This window comes from Alosa alosa, chromosome 2 (genome assembly GCF_017589495.1).
Source record: "Alosa alosa isolate M-15738 ecotype Scorff River chromosome 2, AALO_Geno_1.1, whole genome shotgun sequence".
NCBI classification, from domain to species: domain Eukaryota; kingdom Metazoa; phylum Chordata; class Actinopteri; order Clupeiformes; family Clupeidae; genus Alosa; species Alosa alosa.
In genome coordinates this window covers 32676701-32702538 of record NC_063190.1, presented here as the reverse complement: position 1 = coordinate 32702538, position 25838 = coordinate 32676701, and the positions used below count along the sequence as shown (strand labels likewise).

Sequence of the window (25838 nt, the reverse complement as noted above, 5' to 3'; positions counted from 1 at the left end):
AGATGGACTCCATAGATGGTGTGTACTCCAACAGAGTGATCCTCTCAGACATCATGCATGTGCTGCCGCCCCACTCCAAACTCCAGAGGTAAAGAGCCGTCAGCACAGCAGCACTGACTAGCCTTCAGCACAGCAGCACTGACTAGCCTTCAGCACAGCAGCACTGACTGGCCTTCAGCACAGCAGCACTGACTAGCCAAACTAATGAAGCTTAGAAAGCTTACAGACACCCTCAACTCTACACAACACCCAGACTTGACCTGACCTGACCTGACCTGACCTGACTTGGCTTGACTTGACTTTAGCTAAACTCTTCTCAAGAACACATTGTAACCCCAATCTCTCTGTCTCTGGTGTGTGTGTGTGTGTGTATATATATATATGTGTGTGACTGTGCATGTGTGTGTGTGTGTATGTGTGTGTGTGTGTGTGTATATATATATATATATATAAATATATATGTGTGACTGTGCATATATATGTGTGTGTGTGTGTGTGTGTGTATAGCAGTCTCTCTGTGTCTGTAGAGATACCCTCTTCTTTTGCTGATGATCTTCACACATCGTCCAATGTGGCATCACTCCCCACAGAGGTTCCTCACATGTTCTCAGAGGTTCCTTCTGGTTCCACTGAGGTTCCCTCAAAGTCAAAAGAAATGGCATCTGTCTTCACTGCAGTTCCGTCTGTTTCTCCAAGCATTCCATCACAATACGCTGAGATGTTCTCTGATGTTCCATGCCAGTCTACTACAGTTCCCTCCCTTTCCAAAGACTTTTCATCCATGTTCTCCGAAGTTCCGCCAGGATTTACAAGTTTTACTTCGCGGTCAGTGGATAGTGTTCCATCACTCTGCACAGATATATCGGCCATGTTCTCAGAGTTTCTGTCTGCAGAGATTCCGCCGATGTTCAGCAAGGTTCCGTCAGTGGCTACTAGTGCTCCATCCGTGTCAGCAGAGATTCCATCAGTCTTCCCTAAAGTTCCGTCTTGTTCTACCAGTGTTCCCTCCGAGTCGGCTGAACTTACATCAGTAGAACAAGCCCTGTCTCTCCTCATGGAACCGGAGACACACAACCCCATAGAGAACCATGCAAAGAGGTACTAGGGTCTCTGTTTGTGTGTGTGTGTGTTTTGTGTTTGTGTGTGTGTGTGTGTGTGTGTGTGTGTGTGTGTGTGTGTATCTGTGTGTGTGTGTGAATCATATGCGTGTGAGATGCCTGTATGTATGTTCAGATGTAAGTATATACAGTGCTGACTGAAAGTATGTGAACCCTTTGAACTGTCTGCAGTCTGTTATTTTATCTTGATTTTCTTATTTTATCATCACCAGTTTTAAATATGAACTGTCAGGTGTGCATATTTATCAAATGCATGGACTTGTTTAGAGGGAATTGTGTGAGAGAAGGCAAAATAATCATGAAACATGGAATTACTGTAGGTACAAAAGTAAGTGAACCCCTAGCTGCATTGGTAAAGTCAAGTAGGTAATTGATCAATGTAAAACATATTTGGGTGCTGAAATAATCAATTAAGCATACTAATCAAACAGACTTCCTTTGGAAAGGGTTTGAGCCATGATTAAAAGAGAGAGGAAACCCACCAAACCACTGTAGTGCCAAGGCATACCCACAGGGATCAGCAATGCCAAGGCATACCCACAGGGATCAACAATGCCAAGGCATACCCATATAGATCAACAATGGCAAGGCATACCCACAGGGATCAACAATAACAAGGCATACCCACAGGGATCAACAATGCCAAGGCATACCCACAGGGATCAACAATGCCAAGGCATACTCATATAGATCAACAATGGCAAGGCATACCCACAGGGATCAACAATGCCAAGGCATACCCACAGGGATCAACAATGCCAAGAGGAAAGGAGATATCCAAGGACATAAGGAAGAGAGTAACAGCCCATCAGTCTGCGGAAAGCTACAAGACCCTCTCTAAAAGATTCCAGCTCCATTTATTCACTGTTAAGACAAATTATTTGCAAATGGAGGGCATTCAACATCACAGCAGCATTTCCTAGAAGTGGATGCCCATCAAAAGTATGACCAAGATGGACCAGAAAGATAATAAACTGTGTAAAAGCCAACCAACACATCACCTCTAGAGAGTTCCAGATCTCGATGGCAGTGTATGGAATAAATGTACATGCGTCTACAATCAGATGGAACTGGAACAGACACAACGTTCATGGGGTTCAAGGAAGCCTCTGCTCTCAAGAAAGAATAAATCTGCCCGATTCAACTTTCAGAGGCCTTCTGGAAGACCATTCTCTTGACAGGTGAGTCCAACAGGGCTTTCAGATATAACCTCCGGAGTATATGCGGAGGTTTGTCAAACGGAGGTTCTACCCTTCGGATGATTCAGATATGATGCTACCATGTATCCTATACGTCTTTAAACAACAAACAAAATACTGACATAACAGTGAAGTGGTTCGTTTTTTCATGGTTTATATTTCCAAAAGCATCCTCTCCCCATGTGTCTATTGCATTTACGTAAGGAGAGTTGGGTTTTCTTCTTTTTCATTTTCTCTAGGCATATTTATTCTCAACAATATCGGGCTCAGCAGTGAGGTCATGTGAAGGCTATCAATGAACAGAAAACCGACCGTGTTGGCTAACAATTTATTAAATACTCCTGCTATTGTCGTCAGCGACGTCGCTGTAGGCTACTGCCTTTTCAGCGCCTTCTGCTCATGATGATTTGGTCTTTTGAATACGCTTGGCCTTGCCATGCAGTTGTAGGCTACATCAACGTGTCTCTTGCCGTTCCCTTCACATGTTCTATCACAATGCTGTCTGCCCTCATGGACAGTAGCTCCGTGATGTCTGCATCTTTCCAGGTCGGAGATTTTCTGGACAACACTATGCCACTCCATCATGACACTGGCATTTATGGCCTTAAGTCAGATTTAAGTGCCCCCACCACATAGATGCACGAAAGAAACGTCACCAACACGCCCTCTCACCAGGTGTGAATTTAACCGCATGTTCTACGCCTCGTTCACACACAGCACATTTACATAACGTCCAGAGGAAATACTAGGGGGGGAGTAGAACAACTGGCTAAGTTTGGACTTTCCATACCGGCTAAGTTCGGACTTTCCATATGATCGTTTATGTTGTTCAGATATACGGCCCCACCGCTTAACATCCGTAGAACCTCCGGTCTTACACGTATGTCTGAAAGCCCTACAAAATAGAATGATCTGGTCATAATCCAAATCGCCATGTTTGGAGGAAAGCCAACACTGTATACCAAGAAAAAAACCCCTCTCAACAGTGAAGCATGGCTGTGGAGGTGTGGGGCTGCTTTTCTCGCTCTTGACCTGGACAACTCCATATCATCCAGGAAACCAGGAATTCTCAGGTCTATCAACAAATGAGCTGAACCTCATGTCAGTCAGGGAGGTGAAGCTAGGGAGGAAATAGATTTCACAACAGGACAATGACCTTATACGCATTCAAACAAATTGGATTGGATTGGCCTGTTAATGGGTACAGAATGATTAATCACTGGTTAATGGATACTGGTATGAGACACTGGTTAATGGGTACTGGTTAATGGGCACTGGTATGAGACACTGGTTAATGGGTATATATGAGACACTGGTTAATGGGCACTGGTATGAGACACTGGTTATTGGGTACTGGTTAATGGATACTGAATGAGACAGTGGTTAATGGGTACTAATATGAGACATTGGTTAATGGACACTGGTACGAGACACTGGTTAATGGGCACTGGTTAATGGATACTGGTATGAGACACTGGTTGATGGGTACTGGTTAATGGGTACTGGTTAATGGGCACTAGTATGAGACACTGGTTAATGGGTACAGAAGACGTTTGGTTGTAGTAGTGGTGCAATAGGAGGTGCTACAAGAAATGAACTACATGGACTCACATACTTTTGCAAATGCCATATTTTGAGTTTTTGTGAGCTAAACCACTTTTGTTGAATATACAGTATAATGAAAATATATAACTGTTCTGGACTGAGTTCATTTCATAAGTAATTAATATGTTAATTTCCTCCTCCAGCCACTAGGTGGTGTCTTTTCTTTTGGGGTTTGGGTTAGTCAGGTGACATTTGGGTGGTCATATTGAAATTCATGGTAGTCATGTGACACTTATAGGAAGTCACCTTGAATTCTTGGTTTTATTCAGACCAGTAATAGGGTTGTTCGACTTCGGCTGAGTCTGACTTGGTCTGGCTTACTACGTAAACGTGATCTTCAGAGGCTAGCCGGGAGGAGCTACAACAGAGGGCAGCTCATCCCGACAGAAAGGCTACAGTCTGCCTGGCGTGACTCTTTGGGAGATATCGCGGAATGTTGTTTGCAATAAACACAGCAGAACTTTCATTCTTACTCATTAAAATGAGCATGATGACTGATCTTAAATAAATTCTTATGATGTAGTTTAAATAAACCACTGTTGTCATACAGTTAACAGGCCTGCATTGTAGCACATAAATTCAATATCAAGTGTCTATCTATTTAGCCAACAGCAGAAAATAACAGAATATCCAAACGTTTTCAGTAGGCTAGCCTACCATTGTTGCAGAAATCACGTATAAGAAGGTCTCCCTTCGATTTCTGTTTATTTTCGCATATTCCAACATAAGGAAGCAGCATGAGACTCCGCCATAATCGTCATGAGGACATTCCTCCCAAATGGCCCTATCACGCCTTTGAACTGACGCCATGAGGGCGAAGTTTCAGCTCGTGCAGCTCGTGGAAGGCAACTGCAAGATCTGTCTGCAGGGTAAGACTCCCGCGATATTTTAAGGCCATGTGACATGGTGTCACGGTGGTAAGTCCCTCCCCGGCTGACAGAAGTCGGACAGAATTTCTAACCAGCAAGCATTGCGTCCATCCCAGTATGCATTGTGTTCAACCCAGCATGCATCACATCAAGTCAGATCTGCACAGATCTGCCGCAAGTCGAACTCGCCTATTGGCATGGTAGTGTGAGTGACAGGAACGTCTTAATCCATCCTCTTTTGAAATCACTTATAGAAGCATCGTCTGTGAGTATTTTTGAAAGATATTGTTAGTATAAATGTATGATGTGCATATTTCTGTATATTTTTTTAATTTCATCAAAGTAAGAGCTATTGACCTATTTGCATGATGTCAGTTTAAATAAATCTACCAAATTTGACCAGCGTGTGATGGGAGTCATCTGTCTGTCTAATTGAAGAAGGGGGCCTCTAACTTTAATGCATTAAATACGTTTTATTTTATTTTTTTTAAATAAAATGACCATGTCTGAGGGTTCACAAACTTTCAAGCAGCACTGTATGTATGATGTATGTATGTAAGTATGAATGTATGGATGGATGAATGGATTTGTGTGTGTGTGTTTGCACATGGGTGCGTGTGTGTGTGTGTGCGTTTGTTCCTCCAGTTTGCTAGTCTAATATCGCCCACCTTGTGGCAGGTGTGAGGACGACCCTCTAGACCTCATAGACTCCAGTCTGGCTGCTATAAGCTGCTCAGTAGCGCCCTCCGATGGCCTGGACCTGCTCTCAGTGGTCAGTGCGCACTCAAACACATCTAAACCCACACACACACACACACAGCGCCCAACTCATACGACACTGGATGGAAGCAGTAGATGTTATTTTATCTCTCACCACAGAGCTGTATCTGTATCGGTAACAAAACATAACCTGCACATGGACACAATCAGTAACACAACGGAAGCATGTATACATACACACACACACACGCACACGCACACATACGCTGTGTGAACCTACACATGGACAGCAGCACTGACACAAACATGTGTGTGGCTTTAATTATTGTCTTATTACACGGCTCTTCGCAATGCAAGTAGAACGCTCCATTGACTTGAATGGGATTTCCCAAAGTTCCAGCGGTCATTATTTTTGACTAAAGGAGTTCTGAAAAAAATAATGACCGCTGTCAATGGCAACGGAGTTTGTGCTTCTAATTCATGTCTTCCATATCATTCCGCAACTACTGTAACTTCATTCAAAAGTGAAAAGCAGATGGTTGATCAGCTGTGTTCTAAAGAATGTTTGATTCAAGTTCAGCGTGTGTTGAATTTTTTTTTTTTCAGCAAAAGCCTTGATGAACGGTAACAAATAGGCTATAGCCTAAGCTATGTAGGCTAAAGAGTCATATCGTGGGGAGTTTATTGTTTCGTTTTGGCAAGTAGTCGTGTAATAAGCGGGATAATGTATAGAACGCCGGTCATTATTGGGAAAATAAGTCCCTACAGGGCGGAACAAAACTCCGCTGCGTATCGGGGTCCGGTTCGCCCAGTCGGAACTTATTTTCCCAATAATGACCGGCGTTCTATACATTATCCCTTACATATTGTTAGTTTGTGTGTGTACCGGTATATAAGTGTGTATGTGTGTGGCTCTGTTGTTCTCATATTAACAGGTTCCGTGTGTGTGTGTGTGTGTGTGTGTTTGTGTGTTGTCAGTTCTTAGGCCCTGTTGAGGATGCACCAGACCACAGTGCCACTAGCTCACAAATAGCAGAGAGGAAACTGGGGGCCCTGCCAAGGGAAGAGACAACTCACCACACACGCACAGGTATGCACACACACACACACACGCATGAACATACACTCTCTCACACACACACAGAGATGAACATACATTCACACACACTCACACCTCTACTTTCTCTCTCACACACACACACACACACACACACACACACACACACGCATGAACATACATTCACACACACTCACACCTCTACTTTCTCTCTCACACACTCACACACACACATAGATGAACATACACACACACACACACATGCATGAACATACATTCACACACACTCACACCTCTACTGTCTCTCTCTCACACACACACACACACACACAGACAAACAGGTACATACATACATACACACACACACACACGGTGTGAACTCCAACAGACACACAAACACACACAACCCGCCACACACACGTCATATGGATATCAGATCAAGCCAACAGTCAGGCGGTTGATATGTGCAGCTCTGACAACAGTGGCAGACATCGGTCAACGAGTTTATGGCCGAAACACCCTGAAATCTTTTTGGAGGCATTTCATGGTGTGATTGATGTCAGACTAGTCATTAATTAGCTGTGCGCTGTTTCACGCTCAGTAGCAAGCTAACAAATACTCTGATGGCTTTTAGTTTTTGCAAATGTTCTTGTTGCCCTCCCAGAAGATGTGCGCGTGCACACACACACACACACACACACACACACAAATACCAGCAATGCAGTTTAACTTAATTAAGAATGCACTCGCTCACTCACTACAGCGACATTTTGAACGGCTGATTTTTTTTTTATTCAGGTTCAGGTCACTGGACATTATTAGGCACATCTCTTTATGTAAGGTCTCACAGTTGATGGTGTATGTCAGGGTGAAAACCAAGCCACAAGCCACAAGGTCGAAAGCATTGTCCGTAGACCTGCGATACAGGGTTGTGTGAAGACACAGATCTGGGGAAGGATACAAGAACATTTCTGCAGCATTGAATGTGCCCAAGAGCACGGTAGCCTCCATCATTCTCAAATGGAAAAGTTTGGAACAACCAACAGTCTTCCTAGATCTGGCCACTCAGCAAAACTGAGTAACCTGGGACAAAGGGCCTTGGTCAGACAGGTAATCAAGGACCCAATGGTCACTATGAATGAGATCCAGAGTTCCTTTAAGTAGATGAGAGAAGCATAATATGTCTTTTATTTTTTATAAATTTACAAAACACTCCAAACACCTGTTTTTTTGTGGAGTATTGGAGTATTGTGTGTAGATTGATGAGAAAGAAATACTTGACTCCATTTTAAGATGAGTTTGAAACATAATCAAATGTGGGAAAAGGGTCGGAAAGCTTTCTGTATGTATGCACTGTATGTTCAGCCTATTGAATAACTTGAGATGATAGGGAAGCCAAACCATTTTGTGGAATGATGCATCATCATATGACATTTGCAACGACTCAAAAACATTTTTTTACATTTTCTTTTATTTATTCATTTTATTTGTTAGGGACCATTTACAGTTTTTAACATAAATGTTGCCATTTGATGCATTGTACCAGAGTTAGCCTAATGCTACATCTTCAGTCCCTAGGCAGGGCACAGTTCAAATCCAACAGACAACATCTAACAAACAACAAGACAGATTACAAATCCTACATCAATATAATGCACATTGTGACACACACACACACACACACACTTGACACTGCCCTTATTTGTGCCCGTAGCAAAACACCTGCCAAGTTTGAAATCAGTCGGACGAACGATTGGACAGCTATCCGAATAACACACAAACACACAGACGGGGGAGTGGCTACAGTAGAGCGGTGGAAGCCAATGTGTGCATCTTTTACTAATATTTTAACAATATCTTTTAATGATATTTTAACGATATATTTTGCATTTCTTATCCAAACAATGCCAAACGTGCCACTGCCCTTACTCCTGCCTGTAGCAAGACACCTGCCAAGTTTGAAATCAATCGGACCAATGGTTCGACAGATATGCGGTTAACACACAAACACACACAGACATACACAGACAGACAAATGTGTCTGTCATTTATAGATAGATGTGTGTGTGCGTGTGTGTGTGTGTGTGCGTGTGTGTGTGCGCGTGTTTGTGTGTGCACGTTCACTTTTAGACAGTCTAGGGGCCCGGAGAGGGGAGAGACATCACCACACACAAAAACAGCTACACACAAAACCACACGCACACACACACACACACACACACACACACACACACACACACACACACACACACACACACTTACTCACAGACAAACATGCTGTTGAAACTCTGTTGAGTGGCGCATGTAGATGCAGCGACTCCTTGCTTCTCTTAAACATGCAGTGTTTTTTTGTTGTTAAAATGTGTTTTTCGAATGTTTATCGGCGTGAAACTTCACGCCGAACGCATGTACAGCCGACAGCAACTGTTGCAGATAATGGAAGGAAAACAGCAGTATCGATGTTTTGGACATAAAACAGAGACGCTGGCAGAACTGGGAATACTTAGCCTGCCTACCACAACATCGGACCCGTCTGCTTCACCTGGCGGCGTCACGCAAGCGGTGTGCCAGGACAAGGAAGAGAGGCAGCGAGCTGGCGTCTGAACAAGGCTAGCAGCCAACCCAACTCGCCCAGCAATACCATCCATATTCCTGGCGAGCGAAGATCACTGGACAATAAGATGGACGACATTCGGTTGCTAAGATCAGCAAACAAGACAGTAAGTAACTGCTCCGTGAATGTTTTCACTGAATCATGGCTCAACGATAACATCCCCCCGACTCTGCTATACACCTGGAGCAGCTAACGTGCTATCGAGCTGACAGAGCCCTAGCAGACAAAAAACGTGGTGGAGGAGTTTGTGTTTACACACATGATGCTTGGTGCCGAGACGCTACGGTAGTACACAGACACTGCTCTCCACTGGCGGAGTTTATGATCATTAAGTGCCAACCCTTCTACCTCCCCCAGGGAATTCACCGCGATTCTGCTGGTGGTGGTGTACATCCCCCAGCAACAAAACAGTGACAGGAGCATGGCACTGAATGAGCTGTATCGGGCCGTCAGTGAACAACAAAGTGAACACCCGGATGCCTTCACAATCATCGCTGGAGATTTCAATCACGCCAATCTCAAAACTCTACTACCAAAATTTCACCAACATGTAAACTTCCCAACAAGAGGACAAAACACCCTGGACCTTGTTTACACCCCACAGAAAGAAGCCTACAAAGCCAAACCCCTTCCCCACATCGGACAGTCAGACCACATTAGCATCCTGCTGCTGCCCCGATACAGACAAAGAGCAAAAGTCACCAAACCAGTTCTGAAGGAGGTGAGAGTGTGGCCGGAGGGGGCCGTCTCACAACTTCAGGACTGCTTTGAAACAACAGACTGGGATATTTTCAAAACAGCTGCCACCCACAACAACCACATTGACATTGAGGAATACACAGACACTGTGACCTCCTACATCACCAAATGCATCGATGATGTTACAGAAATAAAACACATCACCACTCGGGCCAACCAGAAGCCATGGCTGACAGGAGACATCCACAGACTGCTGAGGGCCAGAGACAAAGCCTTCAGAGCTGGAGATGTAGCTGGCCTAAGAACAGCGAGGGCTAACCTGTCCCAGGGCATCAGAAAGGCAAAAAAGGATTGCACAGACAAAATAACAACACACTTCAAAGACAGCAGACGCACAGAGCCTGTGGCAGGGCATACAGGCCATCACTGACTGCTCTGCCCTCCATCCAGCCCTCACCCACTTGGACAATAAAGACTCATATGTGAGAATGCTGTTCATAGACTTCAGTTCAGCATTCAATACCATAATACCACAACAACTCATCAGCAAACTGGACAAGCTAGGATTCAGAACCTCCCTCTGCAACTGGCTGCTGGACTTCCTGTTGCAGAGACCACAAGCAGTACGTGTCGGGAACAACACCTCAAGCACTCTGACCCTGAGCACGGGGGCCCCACAAGGGTGTGTGCTCAGCCCCCTGCTCTTCACACTGCTAACACATGACTGTACAACCACTCATAGCTCCAACCATCTGGTGAAGTTTGAATGTCAGCAAGACCAAGGAGATTGTTGTCAACTTTCAGAGAGGCCACAAACAACTGCCACCACTGTCCATCGACAGAGTTGCTGTGGAGAGAGTGAGCAGCACAAAATTCCTGGGGGTGCACATCAGCGACGACCTCTCCTGGACCACCAACACTGCATCACTGGCGAAGAAAGCCCAGCAGCGCCCACCAGCGCCCCACCCACCAGCCAGCTAGGAACCTAGGATCCTGTCTACCCTAACCCCCCACCCCCCCCAACTCCCCCCCAGGACCGCCCTGTTGAACTGCACTGTGACTGCGCAGCCTAATGTGTTGATGCTTCATATCAAGCCTGATATACTTGAAATGACTGCATATCAATGTAAATATATACAGTACACACAAGCACAAGTTTAAACTTCATGTAAATGTTATCAATGTTATTTATCACTCTGCCACAATGCTGCTGCTACTACTACTCTGTCAGAAGGTTACGCTTAGGACTATGTAAATATACAACACAACTACCTCTATTTTTTTTTGATATATGTTCTATATTTCAGTCTCAAAGACTTTAATGTCTGTATGTGGTATGTCTGTATATTTTTTTATTTTTTATTGTCTATGGCTATGTCTATGTCTAAAGTATGTCTATGTTTGTATTTAAAGTATGTCTATGTCTGCATGGGAAAGTAAGAAACGAAATTTCAATTCTTTGTATGACCAGTGCATGTAAAGAAATTGACAATAAAGCCGACTTGACTTGACTTGACTTACCCTCCACAGACACACATACTTACATGCACCCTCTCTCTCTCTCTCACACACACACACACACATACATATCTATTTTAATTTCCTCACTGAAATGTACATTATAATGGTCTTAGGTAATCTATCAATCAGTTTGCACATATTTTGCTGTTCGATTACATATTCACAACACAAACTGTCATACCATAGAAACTTCAAGAGATCAAGAAAGAATCAAGATTATTTGTGTACGGAAATATAAATACACACACACATTAACAACTTGTGTAGTGTTAAACAGAGACACTTGCTGTGTGAGATTGCACAGTGCAGGAACTGATGCAACTGATGCACAAACATTCTGTTTCAACATTATCTATCTACTTTGTCTCTCGGCGTTCTTTCTGCTTTACCCTTTCTCCTCTCTCTCTCACTTCTCTCTCTCTCTTTCTCTCTCTCTCTCTCTCTCTTCTCTCTCTCACCCCCCTCTCCCTCTTGTTTATCAGCATTTCCTTTATTTGATGTTTTATATTTCCGTACACAAATATCTTGATTCTTTCTTGATCTCTTGAAGTTTCTATGGTATGACGGTTTGTGTTGTGAATATGTAATCGCACAGCAACAAATGTGCAAATTGATTGATAGATTACCTAAGACCATTATAATGTACATTTCAGTGAGGAAATTAAAATAGATATGTATGTGTGTGTGTGTGTGTGAGAGAGAGAGAGAGGGTGCATGTAAGTATGTGTGTCTGTGGAGGGTAAGTCAAGTCAAGTCAAGTCGGCTTTATTGTCAATTTCTTTACATGCACTGGTCATACAAAGAATTGAAATTTCGTTTCTTACTTTCCCATGCAGACATAGACATACTTTAAATACAAACATAGACATACTTTAGACATAGACATAGCCAAGACCAGTATAATGTACATTTCAGTGAGAAATTAAAATAGATATGTATCTCTCTCTCTCTCTCTCTCTCTCACATGATAAAGTTGACTAAAAGGAGGAGTAAAAACTCATCTTTTGGAAATTGATCTTAATGCCTTAATTTTAATATTATAATGTATCGTAAATAAATAAATATTCTCTATCCATGAAATAACTGGCCTTTAAAAGTAAAAATCTGCCAAGGAAGAACATGAATTTATTTACAATACATTATTTATTCACAAACAAAACTGGTGTCCTTAAAGGCTGGTATTCTGTCTATAATTGAGTGGAATGGAAATTTCCAACCCCAAACTTTTGAACAGCAGTGTGTGTATATGTCTATATATATATATATTATTTTTTTTCTGATGTCATCCTACAGTTGCTAAGGGACATTCAAATGAGTTGACGGTCATATTCAAAATGAGGAGACCACTACAAATATGAATATGACCGTCAACTCATTTGAATGTCACTCAGCAACCGTAGGATGACATCAGAAAAATGTGCAGCTGTCTCATTTTTTTCTAGAGCTGCATATATTTATGTCTGTAAAGTCAGTTTTAAGTTTCCCTCACCAATTGATTTATCTCTCTCTCTCTCTCTGTCTCTCTGTCTCTCTCTCTCTCCAGTGTCTGAGGCTGTTCCCATGGCTGCGTTAGTGGGGTATTGTGGTGATGAGGATGACGATGATGAAGATGTGGGTGAAGGTTCAGACATTCTGCCCTCCCTTCTCCAGCTGGCACAGGAGGCTTCTGCTCTCAGCATGCCCATCTCTGTACCACACGCACCCTGCGTGCCCACATCGCATGCCCTTTAACTACCCCTGACACACACACACACTCACACACACACACTCTCTCACACACACACACACACACACACACACACACACATACACACACACATACTCTCACACACACACACACACACACACACACGCACATACTCTCACACACACACACACGCACACGCACATACTCTCACACGCACACACACACATACAAACACACACACACACACACACACATACAAGCACACGCGCACTAGAAGCATTAGAAAAAGGAGGCTGAACTAGGACTAGAGAGGAGAGACGTCATCATTGCTGAGCTGATACTGTTAGGTTGTTTTAGGTTTAAGAAAGTTGATCTTCAACAATATTAAAATTCAGTGATTATATTTATAGCTGCCTTTTGATATACTACAATTGATATTCCATTTACAAAGAGATTTGGACACTTCATGACTACTTTCATTTAAATTCAAATGCATTCATGTAAATATATCAAACTGCATAAATGTTTCATGTGATTATGAAATAATGGTGTTGGAGAAGCACTGAAGTGTATTTTAATTTTAATACTGCAGCAGAAAAACATCATAGAGATGATAAATATTAGTCAGACACATCATGCTCTCCCTAAACTCTGTAAAGCCTTTGTCAGTTTATCTTGTCGCCAGACTCAACATAAAGACAATAGCTCCAGAATAGCTCTGCGATGCGTGATATTATCCTGTAGCCATAAAGACCACAGTAGCTCCAGAATAGCTCTGCGATGCGTGATATTATCCTGTCGCCATAACGACCACAATAGTTCCAGAATAGCCCTACGATGCGTGATAGCTCCAGAATAGCCCTCCGATGCGTGATATTATCCTGTTGCCATAACGACCACAATAGCTCCAGAACAGCCCTATGATGCATGATAGCTCCAAATAACATAACGTGTTTTGGAGAAAAGCTCTTCAGATATGATATATTTTGATGTGTGCATCATATACCCAGATGTAAACCTTTGAATAGCTCCAGACTCCACAAGAGCCTTTATAGATATAATATACTGTAGGCACTGCAAAGAGAAATGGCACACAAAGCAGTGTGAGAAGACTGCACACACGCACACACACACGCACACACACGCACACACGCACACACACATGCACACACACGCACATAGAGTACTCCTGGGAGGATGGGCTCTCCCACATCCTGTTTTCTGGTGTGGGCTGTTGTATACCACGACAAGCCAAAAAGAGTTCACAACCAGAGAGAAACACCTGCGCTTGTCCTAATTTAAGCTTCACTGACAAATCGACTTATCAAACAACAAACACCAAAAAACGACATTTCTTCCAAAGTTTGTCTGTAGAACTCATACACTCTATCCTGCGATGGCAAGGCAGTGACCCATGTTGTTTCTCTGAGGGGCCAGAGGCCCAGTAGCGGTCAGTGTATGCTCAGTAATCTGCATGCAGGTTGTTATATGTTTGACAACGTGTCGGACACACCAGCCCGGTCCGCTGCAGACCCAGAGCGCCCAGGTGCACCCCAGACAGCAGGCTCCAGGTGTCTCTCTCCAGTTCGCCTCGCGAGTGCAGACTTAGCAACTGCAGGAAGCCTGTGAGAACATCAAAGGCCGGATGGATTCTGTTCCTCAGATGCACTTTAGCTGTGTTTGTGTGTCGTATGCAATGACTGCATATAGATAGACGGCACATCCTCCATCAAAAATAACTGAATGGAGCCCTGCTGTTCATCTATATATACAGTGTCATTGGTGCCTCGTGTGCAATAACTTATGTTACATCAGGTGGTGATAGTTGATCTATTTCTATGCAGTGCTGCTGTTGTTCAACCACCTGGTAAATGAATACCCATAATCCTTTGCGTTCTGTAGGTGCGTGCTTGGACTGTGTAAAAATAGCCACCCTGCTCTTTTCCTCTGTGAAATGATCTTGATTTTAAAATGTCTTACTGCAGGACTGAAGGCCTGTCCCAACGCTAGGTCGGTGGTGTTCTGTTTCTATGATGAAGGTAAATGTTAAATGCATCATGACTGACGCTAACATTATCTTCACAATCCAAAAAACTCTAGAGAACATGTAGAATGTAAGGTTTGTGACGCCTGCCTAAATGAGAATTGACAGCTGGGACATGAAAACTAGGACATGGTTTTCGTCACAACATTTTACGAGCGTATTCTGATATTAATGCACTTTAATTCACTTATGAATGTAATGATGCTGCCCGTGACGAAGACTTTTGTTTTTTGTTGTGAAATAAACAGTAAACTTGATATTGTGGCTCGTGTGTGGTGAGTGGTTCGAAGAGATTAGATAACAGCCCTATGAATGAAGCTTTTACTTCCGCAATACTCTTATCTCTTCATGCTACATGCTGTATTCATGCATCAATACTGGATCTACTGACACATACTCATTTAGCCATAGTTAGCCATACTCACGTCTCTAACTTTAACTAGTCAAGAGTTTCACCAAAATAACACCTTTGGAAGCAGGCCAAGTGCCTCTATGTACAAAATGTAGGCTATTAACTAACTAAATGCAGAACACCTGAATTATCTGATGAGCCAACACAGTATAATTAAATACCATTGTGGCTTTATTTGAACTTCAATGGTCATCTCAAAAAAAGAAAGGACAGAAAAACAGACCTTTGACATTTATAATGCGTAGCCCACTAACTCTTTCATTTCGCTGCACTTACCGGTTTCCTAGCAACACAGGAAACCATCTACCCGCAAACACGCACCACAGCGCTGCGCAGAACAAAAGGCGAGAGAAGGCAGAGAGTAAGAGCAGTTAAACACCCTGAAGAGCTAGCGAGCTGACGAGCGTGCAGGACGACGAGCGGAGAGCGCACGGCAGATGACCAGGATGCTCCCGTTACTCCATCTCCTGCTTGTCCTGCCCTGGAGTGTGTGTGCATCCGCTCCGCCGACAGGTGCGCCAGGTACGTCACTCAGGTCAGGTGTAAATGTAGAAGTTTTGTGCGTCTCTTGAGAGACTCTGAGGGTTGATTTGCTTACAGGAAGTCCTGGGTCTTTCCTCCACTTCCTCCACGTCCTGCCTCTTCGTCTCGTCAATGACACTTCACTACTGGTTCTTTTTCCAAAGAACCCAAACCTCACAGTTTCTCTGAAAACGAAACACTTTTTTTCTGCTAGTCTTATAGAGTGTCATGCCCGCGTTGTTTAATAGAAACTGATGCCTACTCAGCCAAGGGTGATGAGAAGACTTATACTGCCATCAGCTGCTTATTCAAACAACTGCATGATTAGTTCTGTCACATAGGTCTGGCTTTCACACTGTTAGATTAGAGTGAAGAAACAGACTCACTGCTAGGTTTTAGCAGGTGTTTGATGGGAGAGGATTTTTTGGTCTTTTTATTGGTAAGCAAGAGACCTAAGAGACTATTACCTAAATTGTTTTGTCTTTTTCTTCAAGTCCCAACCATGTCTCCCTCTCAGAGTGTCCCTCAAACATCCTCTTCAAGGATGACCTCAGTCCAAGGCCCTTGCCTTATAGTCAACATTGAGGAGGACCAAATGTCCCATATACAAATTCATTACCACATATGAGGGTGATATACAAATATGCAAAGTGATATGTTTATATCTGTTTAGATTTTTTTTATGTTTATATTTGTTTTTATTTTTATATAAGTTTTGTTTAATAGTATTACATAGCCTTTCCCTTTTTCGTATTATTCTATCTAATGGCATTGATTAGGGATGAATACATTGCAACCGTAACAATAATGATGTGAACACAAATTGTGCTAGGAATAAGTCCAGATATTAAGGCAAAGCTTAACAAGTTGTGTTTTTATTATTATTATTATTATTTAGTAAAGTGGGTGTGTAACATTTGCATGTTTGCTCTGCTTCTTGGAAACATTAGTACCACACACTGCATGCATGAAAACATTTATTGTCATGGCACATGGATATCACCATGGTTATTTCCTCATTTTGTCATTTCCTCAGAAATGGCAACCACGGTAGCCTATACATAAGTGTATGTGTGTGTGTGTGTGTCTGTGTGTGTTTTATGACAGAACCAATGTCAAGCTATTCAACAGAGTTCCTGAAAAAAACCCAATACCCTCCACCACGCCTGCGTGTCACGATTGTCAATGGGTCGACCCAGGTTCCCCAAGCCTGTGTCGCGTCTCCAGGTTCCCCAAGCCTGTGTTGCGTCTCCAGGTTCCCCAAGCCTGTGTCGCGTCTCCAGGTTCCCCAAGCCTGTGTCGCGTCTCCAGGTTCCCCAAGCCTGTGTCGCATCTGCTAACTATTACTCAACTTTAACTTTAACTAGCCAGCAGCCCTTCACGTTTAGGAGTTAGGATTCAAGTTAGGATCTGTTAATGTTCCTATCAATTGTCAGTGGGACAAATTAAATGGTGACATTAGGAGGGAACAAAGACGTTAGACGTTTGCGTGAGGAAAAAGGCATGTGTGGCGTGTGGTCTGTCTCATGGTCAGAGCTGATCGGATGGCTTGTGTCTTTGGATCTCACAGACAAAAGGCAGAGGAATGCAATCAGAGCAGAGGAATGTCATGCATGCAAAACACTGCAATGTATTGTTATTCGGTGGTTTCTTCTTCTTATAATTCTTCCAGGGTATAATTTAACTTGAACCGCTTAATGTAGAAACTTCGTTCAAACTTTGACGCGTAGATCTTCCATCAACTTTTCAGCTATGACTTCTCATTTGTGTGCGATTTATACTTTTTGAGACATTAAATAAATACTGAGACATTTCTGCCACAGACTTATTGTGACGTCATAATAGGGCAATCAAGCACCTGGAGTGCAACCTGTTCTCACTTCCATACAGGAACTTAAAAGGAACCTTTTCTTTTCTCTCCATTCATTCTCACTTCATCTCTCCCAGTTTCTCTCACTCTTTCTTCTTTCACTTTCTTTTTTGTCTCTCTCTCTCTCTCTCTCTATATATATATATATATATATATATATATATATATATATATATATATATATATGTATACAGTATATATATAAATATATTTCTCCCAATTTCAATTACTCTTTAATCTAGTTTTGAAATAAAAGTCCTTGCAAATTTCACTGCTCAACTCTCTTTCTGTCTCTCTCAATTGACAACAATGAATTAAGTAGTACAAATATGTAGATAAAGAACTAATAATATTACTTTACTTATTTTGATATCAAAACTAATTAATTACATTACTAGTTCAATTACTATTTTACTATGTTACTTTTTGCAACCCCTTTTTATTATATCCCTAACCTAATATAATACACGCATACACTACATGAACAAAAGTATTGGGACAGCTGACCACTACTAAAGTAAGTAAGTATACAGTATACTCTTTTGATCCCGTGAGGGAAATTTGGTCTCTGCATTTATCCCAATCCGTGAATTAGTGAAACACACTCAGCACACAGTGAACACACAGTGAGGTGAAGCACACACTAATCCCGGCGCAGTGAGCTTCCTGCAACAACAGCGGGAAGCAGTGAGGGGTTAGGTGCCTTGCTCAAGGGCACTTCAGCCGCGCCTACTGGTCAGGGTTCGAACTGGCAACCCTCCGGTTACAAGTCCAAAGCGCTAACCAGTAGGCCACGGCTGCCCTCATACTAGCCTAGAAATCTAGACGCACCCTAGCGGCAGCAGATGTAATTTGTCTAGCAACTCCCCGTTGGCTTGCGAGCTGGACAAATTAAACTTCGATAAGGCCAATCACATCGTGTATAGAGTCGGTAAGCGGGCTTAACATAATGATTGATGGCAGAGTTGCAACGGTGCTGCGTGAATTCCCTGCTACTTGAAAACAAAGAAGATGGATGTTGATGTTGGCAAACAGTGTGACATGAGTTAAGCTTTTTTTTTAGTTGGCAAAAGTTTGAACTAGCCAACTAGCTCCGCTGGTGGGAAAAGGCATGGGACTCATGAGTTGTAGCGCTATCCTATTGCGCAAGCAGAGGGAATTTGAAAGACAACCGATTATCCTCGTGTGCATAACGGCTAATGGTGAGTCCCCAGACCCTATATCTTGATGTGGGTCTGGCTCGTCAGGCTAGGCCACTACACCTACAGGAACATTATGACATCACATCCCAGTCTAAATCTATCGACATAGAATAGCTATAAATTATAGGGTATAACAGCTTTCACTCTTTAGGGAAGGCTCTCCACAAGAGTTTGGAGAGTGTGGGATTATTACCCATTCATACAGAATAGCATACAGTGAGATCATGCTCTGATGTTGAACAAGATGGCACCCAGGGACTAAGTGGAGGCTAAACGCAAGTAAATGCAGTTTATCCACCTCTGGAATTTCAGAAATAGAGTTTATCCACCTCTTATGAGAGTTTATCCACCTCTCAAAATAGTTTATTTCTTTATTTAAAAGAAAAAATATGCTATTTATTTTCTCTTCTAACTCAAACTCATTGGCCTGGGCTCATTTTCTGTGAAGAACATAAAAAATAATTTATTTTCAATGACTGCACACGGTACACATAACTATTACATATGAGGAGTTCGGAGTGTTTACAGAGGTGGCAAATTACATATTATATGAATACACTTTTTTTCACATTAAGAGAAGTTTTAACGAACAACCAAAAATGTGTTCCGTAATACGATAAGAAATGAAAGGAAAACATATACTGTACGTTTTGTGTTTGTGAAGACATTTTACTTGCTATCTAACCTGGCTGAGACAATATGCCCCATTTATATATATATATATATATATATATATATATATATATATATATATATATATATATATATATATATATATATAAAATAATTTAATAATAAATCACTTGACAAATAACTATTCTTTGCTGAAAATGTGAACTCAAACTAATGCTCGCTCCTTTATCACATTCAAAACTGATTATGCCTCTTAAAGTCTCAAAATCTTCTGCCTCTTTCTTGCCTACAATGGCATGCAGACAGCATCTACTGTACATGCAATATCTTTACAACAACATTACGACCTATTCATTTGGACAACTTTATACAGTCCTATAAAGGCTAAAGTAACCTTTAGTTTTGTTCCAATTTACCGTCGTGTATGGCTTTAAACATTGTGTGCGCTTTAACATCAGCCTAAGCATTATTCCAACTGTGCTAAGGTTTTGACAAGCACCACAATTTTTCAGTAAATTAGCAACAGCGCCCAAGATCCACCCACAAAGCTGAGTTTGATACTTGAATTTTGCAGAAACAAATTGATACAATTTCATACATTAGGCCTATAGCATAAATCACACTTCAGCCTATTAGACCTAAGGCTCATTTATAGAAGAGTAAAGTAGCCTATATAGGCCTATGCAAGACTATCTATCTATCTATCTATCTATCTATCTATCTATCTATCTATCTAACTATCTATCTATCTAACTATCTATCTATCTATCTATCTATCTATCTATCTATCTATCTCTATCTCTATCTCTCTATCTATCTTCTATTCTCTATTCTATTCCTATTCTAATTCTTCTCTCCTTATTCTTTCTCCTCAACTGCCTGATTTCTCTCTCCTGTCTACTGTGTTGGATTTCTTTAAACAACAAGTCTAAATAACTGACCAATAATGCCCTCACAATAATGCCCCCACATACACAAAAACAAACACACACTATGCACACACACTCATTTACAAACACATACTATGCACACACACTCATTTACAAACACACACACACACACACACACACACATTTACAAACACACACATACACACACACACACACAGTCATTTACAAACACACACTATGCACACACACAGTGTGTGCATAGTGAAGGGGCAGCCGTGGCTCACTGGTTAGCACTCTGGACTTGTAACCGGAGGGTTGCCGGTTCGAGCCCCGACCAGTGGGCCGCGGCTGAAGTGTCCTTGAGCAAGGCACCTAACCCCTCACTGCTCCCCGAGCGCCGCTGTTGAAGCAGGCAGCTCACTGCACCGGGATTAGTGTGTGATTCACCTCACTGTGTGTTCGCTGTTTGTGTTTCACTAATTCACCGATTGGGTTAAATGCAGAGACCAAATTTCCCTCACGGGATCAAAAAAAGTATATATACTTATACACTCATTTACAAACACACACTATGCACACACACTCATTTACAAACACACACTATGCACACACACACTCATTTAAAAACACACACTATGCACACACACTCATTTACAAACACAAACTATGCACACACACACTCATTTACAAACACACACTATGCACACACACTCATTTACAAACACACACACACACTCATTAACAAACACACACTATGCACACACACACTAATTAACAAACACACACTATGCACACACAATCATTAACAAACACACACTATGCACACACACACACTCATTAACAAACACACACTATGCACACACACACACATTAACAAACACACACTATGCAATAACACACACACACATTAACAAACACACACTATGCATGCACACACACTCATTAACAAACACACACTATGCACACACACACTCATTAACAAACACACACTATGCACACACACACTCATTAACAAACACACACTATGCACACACACTCATTAACAAACACACATTATGCACACACACACTCATTAACAAACACACACTATGCACACACACACTCATTAACAAACACACACTATGCACACACACTCATTAACAAACACACACTATGCACACACACTCATTAACAAACACACACTATGCACACACACACACTCATTAACAAACACACACTATGCACACACACTCATTAACAAACACACACCATGCACACACACACACTCATTAACAAACACACACTATGCATACACACTCATTAGCAAACACACACTATGCACACACACACACTCATTAACAAACACACACTATGCACACACACACACTCATTAACAAACACACACTATGCAACACACACTCATTAACAAACACACACTATGCACACACACACACTCATTAACAAACACACACTATGCATAACACACTCATTAACAAACACACACCATGCTCATTAACAAACACACACTATGCACACACACACTCATTTACAAACACACACTATGTACACACACACTTCATTAGTCAAACACATTAATTATGTAACACACACCTCATTAACAAACACACACTATGCACACACACACTCATTAATAAACACACACACTATGCAATACACACTCATTAACAAACACATTACTATGCAATACACACACTCATTAACAAACACACACTATGCACACACACTCATTAACAAACACACACCATGCACACACACACACTCATTAACAAACACACACTATGCACACACACTCATTTACAAACACACACTATGTACACACACACACTCATTAACAAACACACACTATGCACACACACACACTCATTAACAAACACACACTATGCACACACACACTCATTAACAAACACACACTATGCACACACACCTCATTAACAAACACACACTATGCACACACACACTCATTAACAAACACACACTATGCACACACACACACTCATTAACAAACACACACTATGCACACACTCATTAACAAACACACACTATGCACACACACACTCATTAACAAACACACACTATGCACACACACACACACTCATTAACAAACACACACTCATTAACATCATTAACAAACACAACACTATGCAATAATAATACACTCTATTAACAAACACACACTATGCACACACACTCTATTAACAAACACAATACCTATGTACACACACACACTCATTAACACAAACACACACTATCTACACACACACACTCTGCTCATTAACAAAACACACACTATGTAATACACACCATTAACAAAACACACACCATGCACACACACACACACTCTATTAACAAACACACACTATGCGTAACACACATTTTATTAATAAACACACACTTCATGCACACTCATTAACACTCATTAACAAAACACACACTATGCACAATAATAATACATACACACTTTTCATTAACAAACACACACTATGCACAACACACACACTCATTAACAAACACACACTATGCACACACACACACTCATTAACAAACACACACTATGCACACACACACACTCATTAACAAACACACACTATGCACACACACTATGCACACACACTCATTAACAAACACACACTATGCACACACACACACTCATTAACAAACACACACTATGCACACACACACACTCATTAACAAACACACACTATGCACACACACACTCATTAACAAACACACACTACACACACTCATTAACAAACACACACTATGCACACACACACTCATTAACAAACACACACTATACACACACACTCATTAACAAACACACACTATGCACACACACACTCATTAACAAACACACACTATGCACACACACTCATTAACAAACACACACTATGCACACACACACACTCATTAACAAACACACACTATGCACACACACACTCATTAACAAACACACACTATGCACACACACACACTATTAACAAAACACACACACTAAACACACACTCATTAACAACACACACTATGCACACACACCCCATTAACAAAACACACTATGCAATCACACACACACTCATTAACAAACACACACTATGCACACACACACTCATTAACAAACACACACTATGCACACACACACTCATTAACAAACACACACACTATGCACACACACTCATTAACAAACACACACCATGCAATACACAACACATACTGGTAAAAACAATACCTGCGCTAACACACACACTCATTAACAAACACACACACTATGCACACACACACTCATTAACAAACACACACTATGCACACACACACATTAACAAACACACACTATGCACACACACACTATTAACAAACACACACTATGCACACACTCATTAACAAACACACACTATGCACACACACATTACCCCTTATTAACAAACATTACACTTATGTAATAATAATACTCATTTACAAACACACACTATGTACACACACACTCATTAACAAACACACACTATGCACACACACACACTCATTAACAAACACACACTATGTAATACACACACCTCATTAACAAAATTACACTATACACACACACTCATTAAATAAACACACACTATGCACAACAATAATACACTCATTAACAAACACACACTATGCGTATCACACACTCATTAACAAAACACACACTATGCGCACACACACTCATTATTAACAAACACACTATGCACATTACACACACCTATTAACAAACACACACTATGCACACACACACACCTCATTAACAAACACACACTATGCACACACACTCATTAACAAACACACACTATGCACACACACACACTATTAACAAACACACACTATGTAATAATAACACTCATTAACAAACACACACTATGTACACACACACCTATTAACAAACACACACTATGCACACACACACACACTTTAACAAACACACAATGTAAAACACACATAATTCATTAACAAACACAACTCATTAAAACAAACACATACTATGCACACACACTCATTAACAAACACACAATGCAATAATACTAATTCCATTAACAAACACAATAACGTCATGTACATAATACTCATTAACAAACACACACTACACACACACTATTAACAAACACACACCATGCACACACACACACTCATTAACAAACACACACTATGCACACACACTCATTAACAAACACACACTATGCACACACACTCATTAACAAACACTCATTAACAAACACACACTATGCACACACAATAATTCCATTAACAAAACACAATACCATGTTACACACACTCATTAACAAACACACACCTTGGCAAACACACACTCATTAACAAACACACACTATGCATACACACTCATTAACAAACACACACTATACACACACACACTCATTAACAAACACACACTATGCACACACACACTCATTAACAAACACACACTATGCACACACACTCATTAACAAACACACACACTATGCACACACACTATGCAACAACAAACATAACACTATCATTAACAAACACACACTATGCACACACACTCATTAACAAACACACACTATGCACACACACACTCATTAACAAACACACACTATGCACACACACACTCATTAACAAACACACACCATGCACACACACACTCATTAACAAACACACACTATGCACACACACTCATTAACAAACACACACTATGTACACACACACACATTAACAAACACACACTATTCAACAAAACAAACACACACTATGCACACACACTCATTAACAAACACACACTATGTACACACACACTCATTAACAAACACACACTATGCACACACACACACTCATTAACAAACAAACACACACTATACACACACTCATTAACAAACACACACTACACACACACTCATTAACAAACACACACTATGCACACACACTCATTAACAAACACACACTATGCACACACACACACTCATTAACAAACACACACTATGCACACACACTCATTAACAAACACACATGCACACACACACACACTCATTAACAAACAAACACACACTATGCACACACACACTCATTAACAAACACACACTATGCACACACACACTCATTAACAAACACACACTATTCACACACACACACTCATTAACAAACACACACTATGCACACACACTCATTAACAAACACACACTATGTA

General features: G+C 41.3%; 1 protein-coding gene across 5 annotated transcripts in view; it reads left to right on the top strand.

Moving 5' to 3' along the window:
• The window catches only part of LOC125289902 (cytokine receptor common subunit gamma-like), a 43299-nt gene that overhangs the window by 1704 nt on the left and 15757 nt on the right, over window positions 1-25838 (top strand). Inside the window, exons 3-8 of one of the 5 annotated variants that reach the window (XM_048237040.1) lie at window positions 3-88; window positions 508-1098; window positions 5470-5563; window positions 6490-6601; window positions 12946-15128; window positions 15833-16058. In XM_048237040.1, coding sequence (XP_048092997.1) covers window positions 15983-16058 — 76 coding nt within the window. In that variant the 5' untranslated portion in view covers window positions 3-88; window positions 508-1098; window positions 5470-5563; ... (1 more) ...; window positions 12946-15128; window positions 15833-15982. Of the gene's footprint in view, window positions 1-2; window positions 89-507; window positions 1099-5469; window positions 5564-6489; window positions 6602-12945; window positions 15391-15832; window positions 16068-25838 lie in introns of those variants that run through there. The other 4 variants (XM_048237025.1, XM_048237034.1, XM_048237019.1 and 1 more) reach the window with 4 other exon arrangements.